General features: G+C 43.6%; 1 protein-coding gene across 3 annotated transcripts in view; it reads right to left on the bottom strand.

The window, feature by feature from the left end:
* Positions 1-1,880: 1,880 nt before the first annotated feature.
* The window catches only part of ALS2 (alsin Rho guanine nucleotide exchange factor ALS2), a 134,932-nt gene continuing 121,959 nt past the window's right edge, over positions 1,881-14,853 (bottom strand). For all 3 annotated transcript variants that reach the window (XM_040439653.1, XM_040439654.1, XM_040439656.1), the window contains exons 29-34: positions 10,129-10,305; positions 9,204-9,249; positions 7,644-7,705; positions 7,409-7,558; positions 7,210-7,306; positions 1,881-6,154 (exon numbers count right to left, since the gene is read on the bottom strand). In XM_040439653.1, coding sequence (XP_040295587.1) covers positions 6,116-6,154; positions 7,210-7,306; positions 7,409-7,558; positions 7,644-7,705; positions 9,204-9,249; positions 10,129-10,305 — 571 coding nt within the window. In that variant the 3' untranslated portion in view covers positions 1,881-6,115. The remainder of the gene's footprint in view (positions 6,155-7,209; positions 7,307-7,408; positions 7,559-7,643; positions 7,706-9,203; positions 9,250-10,128; positions 10,306-14,853) is intronic.

Here is a 14,853-nt window from a genome sequence, read left to right as displayed (position 1 = left end):
GTACTGTATTTTACTTACACTGAACAGATCTGTGCTTTTAGCATAGATCTGTTCAGCACCATGGACAGCAGGACGCCTGAGCAGGCGTCCTGTTGCCATGGGAACCCTCCCCGTCTGCTCAGAACTTCGCAGACGGGGAAGGGTAAGCACGGGGCTGAGGGGGGCTCTCTGGGGGCTCTCTCCCTCTCCATCGGGGGGCTGCAAAGGCACAGCAGCCCCCCGATGGAGAGGGAGGGAGCTCCCTGACCGATGACAGTTAACTTTTTCCATACAGCGGTCCGTACGGACCGCGGTATGGAAAGGGTTAAACGGCTGACATCTTCACAGATGTCAGCCGTTTATACCAGGGTGCCAGCAATGTGCTGGCACCCTGGTACAACCACTAGAAGCCAACGATCGATCATGGGGAGGCGGGCGGGGGATCGCGATCCCGCCTGCCGCACCGCCCGCCTCCCGCAACGCCCCCACCGCCTGCGACACCCCCCCCGCACCACCCTCCGGCATAAAATCGTGCAGGGGTGCAGGGGGGGGTGAAAAATATTTATTTTAGCCACTCTATAGTTTCTGATCCCCGCGGTCAGGGACCGCGGCGATCAGAAACTGCAAAAAGCGCAGCAAACCGCAGGTCTGAATTGACCTGCGGTTTGCTGCGATCGCCGATACGGGGGGGTCAAATGACCCCCCCCTGCATTGTTACGGGATGCCGGCTGAATGATTTCAGCCGAAATCCCGTTCCAATTAACCCCTGGGGCGCCGGAATACAGATTTTAAGTCAGGACGTACCGGTACGTCCTGGGTCCTTAAGGACTCGGGAAATAGGGCGTACCGGTACGTCCTAGGTCCTTAAGGGGTTAAAATGAGGTTGTAAGGACTATACAAAACCTGTCATGCCTCCTACTTTGTAATAGCAGCCTATGTACATATATGCTCTTGGGACTAATTACATTTTTACATTTCAGCACACAAAATGAATGCAAAAATTGTCAGGTAGCAATACTCATAATTAGGGATGAGCGAATTTCATATTTTGAAGCTCGTGTGCGGGTTCATGTTGTGGTATTTACTGAATTGTGTTATGGATTCCGTTACCACGCACCATAACGGAATGCCTTTAGAGGCATTCCGTTATTCATTCTGTCATAATAGAAGTCTATGGCCTTCATAACTGATCCGTCCGGTTTACGTTATTCTGGATCCTCTCCTGCATAACGGAAACCAAACGGATCCGTTATGCAGGCCATAGACTTCTATTATGACGGAATGAATACCCAAATGCCCTTAAAGGCATTCTGTTATGGAATTGCGTTATGGTCCGCGGTAACGATATCCATAACGCAATTCACATTATACCACAACTCGAACCGAAAACAAATTTCTAAATATGAAATTCGCTCATCTCTACTCATAATAATGTCAGCTTTTGGTGTTCGTAACATAAAAAGGAGCAATTTCTAAAGGGGTTTTCTGGGACCCATTCTCAGAGTTGGTCACCAAGATCTGATTGGTGGGGATCTGACTTTCTGCAATTCTGCCATTCAGCTGTTCAAAGAGACGGCACACTGGCGAGAACTGCAGCCTCCTCACAGCTTACAGAGCACACTGCCATACTTTGTATAGTGGCTGTGCTTAGTATTGCAGCTCAGGGCTAATGGGACTTAGGAGCACATAGGCCATGTGACCGATCACTGGCCTAAGATGAGCTGATCCACGGGGTGCCGGGAGTCAGACCCTCACGGATCAGGTATTCGTGACCTATCCTGGCCATGGCCATTAATATTAAACTTCCGGAAATACCCTTTAAGAAAAACTGTGTAGTGTAAATTCTAAGTAGCCTACATTGACATCACATTAAGGGTCTTTACAACTCAAGTTGAGACTGGTAGAGATACCTTTTATTTGTAACCATTCAACATATGAACTGTGTGTTAATAAATTTCAATGCAAACTTTTCTGCCGACACGGCACGAAATAAAAGCCAGCACTCGCTGATTTAACTCTTTAACTCCTTTGTTGGATTGCACAGCTGCATTAGTTAAAAAACAGCATTATACAAGATGAACAATAAAACATGGTGAACACTTTATAAAATCAGTTACAGTTTAGTCACGACCTATATACATTTACTGTACAAAGTGTTAATGTGTTTTAGTTAAATGATTCTCCAGTTTTTAGGTTTTTAATGCAATACAACAAACAATAAGTCAGCACAAGTGATAGCAGTAGCCAGTAGTCACTGTTCATGTACAACAATCTGTGTAGTAGTTGTTACAGCAGATGTGAATTCAAGTCTGTAATAGCGGGCCACTTCAATCCTTTATAAAATACAATCCAAAGATGATCAACTTTAGCTGTGCTATATGCATAACGACAGCCACATTGTATGATGTCCACAAGTAATAGTAAAGCAAACGAATGACAACTAACAAGTCATAAACTGCACATCACACGGGCAGTGGTAGAAAATTCCTTATTACTAATTGCTGGATCTTGACAGTCATGGTGGGGGTTTATTTTATTACTAAGCAAGGTGTCCAGCCATGACAGATGCTCTGTAAAAGCAGCTTCAACCATTTATTGCTGTCTACTTCTTTCTAAAGAGAACCTGTCACCACAGACTGACATGTCTGTTTTAAAGGGGTTCTCTGAGATTTACATATCCTCAGGATAGGTCATCAATATGAGATAGGCAGGGATCCAACTCACGGGACCCCAGGCCAATCAGCTGTTTAAGGAAGCCAGGGCAGTCACCTAAAGATTCAATGACCGCCACAGCCTCCCTTGTGGCTTTCCAAGGACACCACCGTACATTGTATAGTGGCTGTGCATGGTATTGCAGCTCAGCCCTATTCTCTTGAATAGGACTGAGGTGAGCCTAGGACATCTGACTGATGAACATAATGTCATATGGGCTAGGAAGAGGCCTAAACGCTCATGGACCTCCACCGGTCTGATATGGATAACCAATCCCAAGGATAGGCCTTCAACATGTAAATCCCAGAAAACCCCTTTAATAAATAATTGTATTTCATACTAAATGACGATTCTGGAACATATTATCTTATGATTCTATGCTGTGCAGTTTCTCCTACTAGACCTTTGGAAATGAATTGCCAACTGGGTGTTACCAGTTGGGGGGGGGGGGGGGGGTGTCCCTGTGCAGCCTGACATAGTCCAATCAGTGCTGCCAGTGTTGGATTGGTAACACCCAGTTGTCCCTTGTAGTAGGAATAATACAGCAATGTCACAACCTACAGCTACATGCTCCAGAATGCAAGTAGTAACTAAAACAGACATGTCAGGAGAGGTGATGGGTCCTCTTTAAATGTGTCATTTGTTATACAGTAAGGTATTGAAAACGAACATTATTGCTCAACTGCGGCAAAATTAGATTAAAAAACATGAAAATGCGCAAGGACCTGCATACAGATAAAATGATAAAGGTTTTAGGAATGGAGCCCAATGACATGACATTTGACAGATTTTCATATGTCCCACTACACCAGGGATCAGCAACCTCCGGCACTCCCAGCATCCTCCATTCACGTCTATGGGAGATACAAGAACAGCCAAGCAAGTGTGCATTCTGGGAGTTGTAGTTTCACAGCAGCCGGAATGCCGAAGGTTGCTGATCCCTGTACTACACCCTCCTCCAACAACAGGCAGTGCGTGTTCTGCGGCATGAAGGCTGGTAGCTGAATACAAGCACAGGTCGCCTGCAGCTCAGAAGTGGATGTGTTCATGCAGATCCCAGTCTACAATGGAGTGTTTCTACACTAGAGAAAGTATATTTCACCAATAATATGGTGAAACGTCCCATTGTATATAAGGAAGAAAAAAAATGTGTGTATATATATACATATACATACACACATATTTTGCAGGAATGTGTTAATCTGTCTTGCAAAGTGTAGCGGACTATGCTATTCAGTGGCATACGTCGAGTCTACAGGGCCCTGTGTATACACAGTGTGAATATAGCTTAAATCCCCTATTTAGAGGAGTTACACCTTAAATAAATTATGAGAAACAAACTTGAAAATATAGCAATGTTAAATGTGCGTATAAAATACTAGTGCTTATGTCTTCAAGAAATAAGGGCATCTGATACACACAGGTGACCAAAACATGGCATACACATGACTATTTTTTTTCCCAAATTCAATCCACATTTTTTGCGGACTGGATGCAGACCCGTTCATTTCAATGAGGCACAAAAAGTGTGGATATCACACTGCGTGCTGTCCCACAAAAAACTAAAACATGTTGTATTCTTGTCCATTTTGTGGACAAGAATAGGCATTTTTACAATGGTACCTACGGAAATTGTGGGATGCACATGGCTGGCATCCACGGTTTGCGGACTGCAAATTATGTGGTTGTGTGCACGAGGCCTTATATGTGCATGGTGGATTTTATTTTATATGCAACTGTATCTTTAATACTGATATAACAATCATCCATACAGACCTGGATGTACAATGTAACAACATATCAATCAAGGCTGAATTTCCGTCTGCACTGGAGGCCCTGTCAGCAGCTGCATCAGATTTGGCGACCAGAACAGCGTTACATGCACCACTATTCTTTCTGTCAAATCAATGGAAACTATGCAAGGATCTGAATGTAACTGTAAACCAATAAGGAGCACCTGGAGCCGATGGGACGATCATACCATGGATCTGGCACTGTGCTGTGGCTTCTAAGTTCCTACTGGTTTTAGCGAGACATTAATATGTGTATGGCCGGCTCAAAGCAATTCCTAATATCTCTCTGTTGTGCTCTTCTCCTCTAAATATTGCCAAGGTTACAGAATATTATAACTTGATTTTAAACAGCCAGACATACTGTATGCCGTACAGTAACTGCATGATGATATCAGATCTTTGGCGGTAGCACGTTCATAAAGGTTACACACTGAAGTAACCTTACAATGAAATGGTCGCATGAACATTCATAAGTAATGCTACTTGTAAAACCAATAGCCGCAACATGCCTCATGGTAAGTGACCGTTTCCGACTCATGTCATCTGATTTGACAACAAGAACAGCGTTGCATGTAAGATTAATCCTGCTGTAAAAGCTATGGAAACCACAACGGGATCCCATTTCACCTTGCAGTAAATCAATGGCCATACGCAATGCTTGATTTTGTTTGAACATGTACCTTCTGATTTGTAAACTGTGGCGGATTATGTTGGCGCTATATAAAGATTATTATTTTTATTGCCATGATTATGGTCAATATTACTGAACTGATATATTTTCTGACAGTTAAAAAGATTTTAGTAACCTGCTCATGCCTCTGGCAACAAGAGGTGATAAACTGGATTGTAAAACATACAGAGCAAAACAAACTAAAAGAGATAAAAAATGCAAACTGAGTTGTTGTACAGGATTAGAAAAAAAACATGGCTTATTTTTTCCAAAACTGTGCCACACCAGTCGACAAGTTGTATGTGGTATCCACTGAAATGAATGGGGTTGAGCTGCAATTCCATACACAATCTGGGGACAGGAGTGGCACCGTCTTTTGTAAGAAAGCAGCCATCTTTTCCTAATCCTGTAAATCTCTGTGGTTCAATCTGTAACTGGGAAAGGCTGTACCATACTGTGCAGTATTTTCCTTTTTAGAAATGTACCAAGAACCCACACATTTCTGTACTCTCCATGCTGCAACACTAATATACATCTGGGTCAGACTTTGGCTTAAGAAAGCAATGATAAGAGCAATATTTATACTGTCCGGTATGCTGTAAATCGGATTGCCAGAGCTTGTGCACTCTGTACCAACAGTAATCACCTTTTAGAATAGTCCTGATCTTTTTACATAAAAATTATTAAATGCGATCATAAAACATCACCGCTTCAGTTACAAAATTAACTCTAAACTTGCGGCTCAGAACTCCAGTGCTCAGTCAGTCAATGGAGCCAGCTCGGCACCGCACTGGAGCAATATCATTGGCAATTTCCCTTCATATTCAATAATTGGTAAGTTCACACCACCAGTCACAGCTCTGCACATAGCAGAGAACACCTTCTTCAGAGCTTTTCTATCTTCTTCGCTTTCTAAGAAAATCTGTTGTTTCCTTTTGCCACTGAAGACTTCTACCAGCCTCTAGTGGAGTTTCTCATGCTGGATTTGGTAATAACATGCCTAAATATAAAAAAAAAACAGGTTATATTTTGTGTCAATGAACGAGCAATTGAAAACAAGACTGCCAAGGAACTTTCTATATTCAGATTTTTCTTCTTAAGAGTGATCGCAGTAGGTGCAGTTTCTCACCACCCCAGCAAAGAGATAGCTTTGTCACTAAAAGTTCCTGTTCCCTATACACTTCTTGTAAAGGGACTGCTGCAGTGGAAATGTAGTATTGCATACCTGCCACTGAAATGAATGACCAACCATGTAATACCTGGATGGTTCACGTCAGTCAACCACAGATGGCTTGAAGGGGGACCCAAGTGGCACAACCCACTCTATGATTACTATATGCAGGATATATGGACAGAGACTGTTATCAGAAAATGTAAAAGAATTGGACTTGTTAAAGAAGCACTCTAGGATTATCTTTCTTTGCCTATAAAGTGCAGGATGGGCCATTATTAAAGAATAAGATAGAGGCTCTCGTGTACGCCTTGTGCATACCTGTTTTATTTGTGGGCTGTCTGCCATCTTGATTCCTTCTTTCCCTCAAATATGGTTTTCCTAATGAATCCTACATTTTCCATCATGCCTGGCTTTGCAGAGACAGAGGGGGATGGAGTGTCATCACAATGCACTGCGTGCTGTGTAAGGGCAGCCATGACAGACTGGTGACACACAGCAGAGTCTCCATGTTTTCCTATGTGATGCGGTTTGAGCTTGTCTGCCCTGTCATCTTTCTCTCCACCGTCAGCTCTTACATGCAGGAGACCAGTGTGACACTACATCTCACAGAACTACACTGGAGACTAAGTATACACAGATTTATGGTGCATTGAGTGCCTATCTGATCGCGGGTCTATTGTACTGTACTCACATCATCATGTTAATATAATATAATAAAATCAGACATAAATCTCTATGATACAGTGAGTGCAGGTCAGAGTGGGACATGCAGCACGCATGGGCTGTGTTTCCAGGGTGGCACACAGTCGTGTGCTTGAACCCTAAGGCTTATGAACATTGACTTGATATTTTAGAAATTTTAAGATTCATGTATTTTTCACCTTCAGTGTGGTAAACATAATGCCTTGTTCCCCATGCTGCAGATATGGATCCATAAGATCTTCTATTAGATGCACCTCTGAACCCAGATTTCGTATCCTATCCAATAAGAAGAAGGAAACGCTTGGTGACTATCTAAGGCAAGAAGACAATTACAAATATATGGCTCTAAGGCACATTAAAAATCCACATTAGTCAGACCTGGCTCTCAGCACAACGTATAGGAAAACAGGGAACAACTCATCCATGGACCAGAGGAAACCTTCCTTGTGTGCTTCTTGTGCTTCTTGTGTGATCTCCTCAAAAGTCTGCTGGATGACCTTTAGTTTGTCTGCTGGAGTGAATGTAGTGCTGCAAACAACAGAGAAAGACTGATCTCTTGAACAAACCTGCTATAAACAATGGCAATAACATACCATATGATAGATACTAATACCTGATCTGCTGTAGGCACTCCACCGCTGAAGAAAAACAGGAATCTTTAGTGCTTGGCAAAACCTGCAGAGAAACAAATCCTATTACAGCGACCAGTGTTCAAAAAATGTCAATATATCTAGAGCATAAGAAATAGTTCGGAAAGGAATGAAAAAGCTATTACTTATCCAGAACCAAATCATATTATATCTATATATAAAGTTAGGGATATTTGGCTTGTGGGTGAAATTTCAGGATGAACCTAAAATGCACTCTAACCTTTACAGGTGAACTAAATGACCTTATCTAAACTTTTGAACGCACATGTCCAACTGTTCAATGTTTCCGTACTTTTTGCACCACTTGCTGTTCTACTAACAAGGAGCTTAACAACAAAATTCACAGGTGTTTGATCCATGAATCGCCCAATAAATGTCCTGGTTCAATTAGAATTGGTATTTAAACAGTCCTCCTCATCATCATGCTGTTCACATTTTGACATCAGGAGACCAAGACGACACCTAACAATTGATCAACAGTACCTCGCTATTGTGAGGCTTCAAGCAGGATGTTCTCAGACAGAAGTGGCCACTGAGCTTAGAGTGTCATCAGCAGGTTGCAACAGAGATACAGAGAGACTGGAAAAGTCACAGAAAGGCATAGAAATGCATGTCCTCTGGCCACATCCCACACTGATGACCACTTCATTGTGAACAATGGCCTGCAGAACCGGATGATGAATGCCACACATTTAAGGGAGGTGAGAGGCACCATTAAAAACCATTAATATCAGAGTGGCCTGCGTGCTAGACGACCTGCAAGGGTACCTGACCACAGGCATCATGGTCTTGCATGAGCCAGGAAGCATCTACACAGGACTAGTGCTTCTGGGTTGTTCACTGATAAAAGTTGATTCATGCTGAGCAGAAATGATGGCCGCCAACAATGTTGACGTCATTGAAGACGTCAAGGAGAGCGCTATGCATCAGCCACGGTTTGCCTTTGGTGGTGGTAGTGTTACAGTGTGGGCAGGTGTGTCTAGTCACTACAGAACTGCCCTACACTTTGTGAATGGTACAGTGACAAGCCCATACTACTTAATATCATCAATCCAGTCATTGTGCCTCTGCATGGACAACACAGGCCTAATTTCATCTTCATGGACGACAATGAGCCAGCTCATCGAGGTCGCATCATTAGGGAATGGCTGCTGGAGATACCTCAAATACAGTGGCCTGCACTTTCTCCATACCTGAATCCCATTGAAAACCTATGGGATCAGCTGAGTCGCCGTGTAGAGGCTCGTAACTTTGTACCCCAGAACCTTAATGACCTGAGAGCCACCATTCAAGAAGAGCGGGATGCCATGCCTCAGCAGACAATAAGTCGACTTATGAACAGCATGATACGCTGCATGAGACACGATAAGCTGTCACCAAGCTTCTTGTGCATTTAGGATATTGTATATGAAGTATTAGAATAATTAGTATTGTACATGAAGACCCTCAGAAGACATACTGTATGCTCATGATTAACTGAGTTTTTAGCAGAGTTGTTATTTCCTTTAAGGTCTCTTCCATACCTTCTTATTTTCACCCAAGAAATTAATGTTGGTTGGCCAGAATTTTCTGAAAAGGGGAAGAAGAAGAAGAATATAGAAATACATTATAATTTTATAACAATGTGTAAAGGAAAAAAAATGTTTTGTGACAGGGCTATGCTACCTGAGCAGTTTATTCCTGAGATGCAAACCTATATACTTATTCCAAGCTAGACCTCACTAACAAACCAGTAAAAATTTCATAAAATTTTGACTTTTGTCTTAAAATACAGCAGAGCTACATTCTATTCTCATCTTGGAAAAGAAAGATATACCCTAAAATAGAACATATCTAGACATGCCTTATAGAGTCCCGCAGACCTTAAAGGGGTATTCCCCTCACAAACAATGGGGGCATATCGTTAGGCTATGCCCCCATTGTCTGATAGGTGCGGGTTCCACCTTTGGGGTCCGCACCTACAACGAGAAAGGAGCAGGAAGAGTTGTGGCTGGAGAACACCGGGTTTTCCAGGGTCCAGCCACCACCAAGCGCTGCTCCCATACAAGTGAATGGGAGCGCACCGCGCATACGCGGCCCCCGCTCCTATTCATTTCTATGGGGCCGACGGAAATAGCAGAGCCAGTAAACTTTTGAGATGTCATAGGGACAGATTAAATTTGTTTGGTTCTGAGTGTTAAGACCCCCTCATCATTAGAACGAGGGGAAAGAAGCCCCTGCTTAGCTTTCGCCCTCTACTTGCTGCACCATAGACTTTCTAATTAGTCCGTTTTGCTTCCTGTCATACAGCGAGGAGAGGGAACATGCTAAGAGTGTGCTTTTCTCCGCTTGTTCTAGAGGTCTAGAGGGGTCTCAGCTCTCAGACCCCCACCAATCTAAAGTTATTATATGTCCCTATGACATTTCAAAAGTTAACTGAAAGTACAGTGCCACTTTAATGCTACTTACTCTTGTACTCCTAAGAACGCAAGTAGTGCGGTGTCTGGTTGTTTGTTCAGTCTTAGGACACATTCCCAATAGGCATCTTCTTCCTTTTCATGTTCCAAGGCATACAGCATAAACAAGGGAGGATATAGTCTGGGCAACAGCACAGGCAGGAGTAGCCCTGAACTAGTCACCACATATCTACAAGAAAAAGTGGTCATTTTAATAAAGCACAAGGAAGGACTATTAACTATTTCTATGCATATACTAACACATAATGACATACAGTACATTATGGGGATGTAACAACATTGTCTTCTTCGCTGTAATAATAGACAGCAGAGTCTAACACAAGCAAGGCTTAACACCAGCAACCTGCAGTCAACCACAAAAAAATGTGGTTATAAAAGTCTAAATTTCATTATGTAATCAGTATTACACCTAGCTACTGGCTTAGCAACCGATATACACAGACTCTGCTTTGGGTCACTCACCACCCTGCCACATGCAAAGGAAGAATGTTGTCATGATGTTATAGATACATTCAATCCTTCCTTTTTATATGTAAACCAAGAAAAAAAACCTTCCTGATATAAAAAAAATATGATTTTTGTGCCTACCTGTAAAAGCCTTTTCTCGCCTAGTTCATTGGGGGACACAGAAGACCAGGGGTATAGCTGCTGCCACTAGGAGGCGACACCACGCTGAAAAAGTGTTAGCTCCTCCTCTCAGCTATACCCCTCCTGCAGACACTGAGCTAATCAGTTTGTATGAAAGTAGTAGGAGCAGCCAAGAGAAGCCACCAGAAAACAAGAGCAAGAAGAGAGCTGGAGATGGGTCAGAACCAAGAACAGGGACCCATCAGGAAGAGCCAGCAATGTGCTTACTGGGTGGGAGCCGTGTCCCCAATAAACTTGGCGAGAAAAGAATTTTACAGGTAATCGCAAAAAATCCTATTTTCTTGCTTGTATCATTGGGAGACACAGAAGACCATGGGACGTTCTAAAGCAGTGCCATGGGGAGGGAACAAAAGACCAGAACAAATCTAAGGCTGGCCATGAGGTCCCGCACTAAAATGCAGGGGAAGGATGCACAGGAAACCCTGAATAGGACAGGAAGTGTATGTACCAGGAAGGCCAGCCAGAGAGAACGTAGAATATGCAGTGTCTTAGGCTGAGCAGAAAGAGGAAAGCCCAGTTAATCAAAGCCAAAGGGTTTGAGAGACTTCAGAAGATGCAGATAACAGCAAAGAATATCCACAAGAAGGATAAGCATTACTGATGACCGAAGATGATGTCTGGACGGTACATCTGGATATTGAGAATCAAAGAACTGCTGTTGAAGACCGGAGTGGAACCCAAGACGTCTTGCATGACAATAGGCCAGACGAGAGACCGAGGGAGGTCTATCCAAAATAAATGGGTCTGTAGAATCTGGGTATGTATAAGACCCGGCCAAACCTAGTGACAGGTGGACTCAGACAAAACCTTACCAATGTGTAAGTACCAAGAAGGGATATTTCAACATTGGAAAAACTTGGTAATCTAGAAGGAATCAACTGGGCAGATGGCAGAGAACCAGTCCTGGAGTGATCTCCCAGGTAGATTATGAAACATGGCCGATTCGTAAGAGAAAACTAGAGAATAGCCACTTCCTTGTGAAAGAACCAGCACGAGAAGAGGATAAAAATGACGGAATATAGTCACTCATCAAAACAGAGATAAGATGACCAAGGGAGATAAAAAACCACAATGGGAACCTACCAGTGGTACTGACCTAAAAAAAAAAAATCGTAAGCAAATGGGGAGGAAAAAACTGTGCCCCCAGCGGTCAATACCATCCCAGCCATGCAGCATAAGAGTATAGCCACACCAACCTCCGTCACTGTGCAAAAGGAAGACTGCGAGTGATGCTGGATCCAGAACAATATCATGACTGGTGCTAGACAGGCTGAGGAAACAGAGCATAGACAGGGCAATTGCACTGTGAAAAGAGAGCAGGCTAGAACGTGTAAAATAGACAACATACGCTCGCCAAGAATATCTAGAGATGTCACTCAGTGCACCCATGGAGGCAGATCCATAGTTAAGACCGCAGCGTACACCTCTGCTAAAAAAATAAAAGCTCCCTAAAGAGAATGGTAATGTGGTAGGCAGATGCACTCAAAGCCGCAGAGGCTTGTTGGGAGAACTCTAACAAGAGAAGCTGCCTGATACTCTACAGGAAAAACTGCCTGGACTGGCCAGACCCAACAGTTGGCTGAAGAAAAAATACTTTGACAATAGGTAGAAGTGATGCAGACGCCAAAAACATCGGAGGAGTGTCGACTATCTACCGACATGAAGGGGAGAATGTGGTTGTCAGAGGTATGCACAAAGTGGCCAAAGGAATATTGATGTACAATGCCACAAAAGCATCAACTGTTTGCACCAATGTCTCATTTGTGAAGGGGACAATACGGTAGACAAGTGCCATAGAAATGAGTAGGTAATGCCATTTGAAGAATCCCATACAAGTGCACACCAGAATTGAGCAGATTCATCAACATCCAATGTTGGTGCAATTACTCCACCTGTGGAAGGAGGGTAATGTGATAGGATGTACAGTAACCAGTAGTAGTGCAATTACTCCACCTGCGGAAGGGGGTAATGTGACGGGATGTAAAGTAACCAGTGGTATTGCAATTACTTCACCTGCGGAAGGAGGGTAAGGCGACAGGATGTACAGTAACCAGTGGTAGTGCAATTACTCCACCTGTGGAAGGGGGTAATGTGACGGGATGTAAAGTAACCAGTGGTAGTGCAATTACTCCACCTGTAGAAAGGGGTAATGCGACAGGACGTACAGTAACCAGTGGTAGTGCAATTACTCCACCTGTGGAAGGAGGGTAAGGTGACAGGATGTACACTAACCAGTGGTAGTGCAATTACTCCACCTGTGGAAGGAGGGTAATGTGACAGGATGTACAGTAACCAGTGGTAGTGCAATTACTCCACCTATGGAAGGAGGTTTAAGGTGACAGGATGTACAGTAACCAGTGGTAGTGCAATTACTCCACTTGTGGAAGGAGGGTAATGTGACAGGATGTACAGTAACCAGTGGTAGTGCAATTATTATGGAGGGGGAGTAATGTGACAGGATGTACAGTAATCAGTGGTAGTGTAATTACTCCACTTGTGGAGGGAGAGTAATGTGACAATGTACAGTTACCAGTGGTAGTGCAATTACTCCACCTGTGGAAGGAGGGTAATTTGACAGGATGTACAGTAACCAGGGGTAAGGTGACAGGATGTACAGTAACCAGTGGTAGTGCAATTACTCCACCTGTGGAAGGAGGGTAATTTGACAGGATGTACAGTAACCAGGGGTAAGGTGACAGGATGTACAGTAACCAGTGGTAGTGCAATTACTCCACCTGTGGAAGGAGGGTAAGGTGACAGGACGTACAGTAACCAGTGGTAGTGCAATTACTCCACCTGTGGAAGAAGGGTAAGGTGACAGGATGTACAGTAACCAGTGGTAGTGCAATTACTAAACCTGTGGAAGGAGGGTAATATGACAGGATGTACAGTAACCAGTGGTAGTGCAACTACTCCACCTGTGAAAGGGGGTAATGTGACGGGATGTAAAGTAACCAGTGGTAGTGCAATTACTCCACCTGTGGATAAAGGGTAAGGTGACAGGATGTACAGTAACCTGTGGTAGTGCAATTACTCCACCTGTAGAAGGGGGTAATGCGACAGGATGTACAGTAACCAGTGGTAGTGCAATTACTCCACTTGTGGAAGGAGAGTAATGTGACAGGATGTAAAGTAACCAGTGGTAGTGCAATTACTCCACTTGTGGAGGGAGAGTAATGTGACAGGATGTAAAGTAACCAGTGGTAGTGCAATTACTCCACTTGTGGTAGGAGGGTAATGTGACAGGATGTAAAGTAACCAGTGGTAGTGCAATTACTCCACTTATGGAGGGAGAGTAATGTGACAGGATGTACAGTAACCAGTGGTAGTGCAATTACTCCACCAGTGAAAGGGGATAATGCGACAAGATGTACAGTAACCAGTGGTAGGAACCTGTGAAAGGAGGGGTAATGAGACAGCATGTACCGCACCCTGTGGACTTGTTAAGGGGGAAGTGCGGTAGGAGCTACCACATGCGGTAGGAGGGATTAAAGCTGTAATAGTCACCACGTTCAGCATCGGATGGCACCAGGAGCTAACTGGGCGTTTTTTTTTATTTATTTTTTAAATAATCATATTTAAATCAGAAGCCCCAGTCTTAAGTAGGGGAGGTCAATTTTTAATTTATTAAAAAAAAAAAAAAAAAAGCTTGGAAAGTGCTGCCTAGTAGGCGGCAAAGCCAGGGACTCGTGTAGGAGTGGGCCTTAGGCCTCATGCACACGACCGTTTTTTTTTGCTGTCCGCAAAAACGGGTTCCGTAGTTCCGTGATCCGTTTTTTCTTCCATGGGTCTTCCTTGATTTTTGGATGATCCACGGACATGAAGGAAAAAGTCGTTTTGGTGTCCGCCTGGCCGTGCGGACCCAAACAGATTCGTCCTGACTTACAATGCAAGTCAATGGGGACGGATCCGTTTGACATTGACACAATATGGTGCAATTGCAAACGGATCCCTCCCCCATTGACTTTCAATGTAAAGTCAGGAGTCCCTATTATACCATCGGATCGGAGTTTTCTCCAATCCGATGGTATATTTTACCTTGAAGCGTCCCCATCACCATGGGAACGCC

Source organism: Bufo bufo, chromosome 7 (genome assembly GCF_905171765.1).
Source record: "Bufo bufo chromosome 7, aBufBuf1.1, whole genome shotgun sequence".
NCBI classification, from domain to species: domain Eukaryota; kingdom Metazoa; phylum Chordata; class Amphibia; order Anura; family Bufonidae; genus Bufo; species Bufo bufo.
This window is presented reverse-complemented; position numbering and strand designations above follow the sequence as displayed.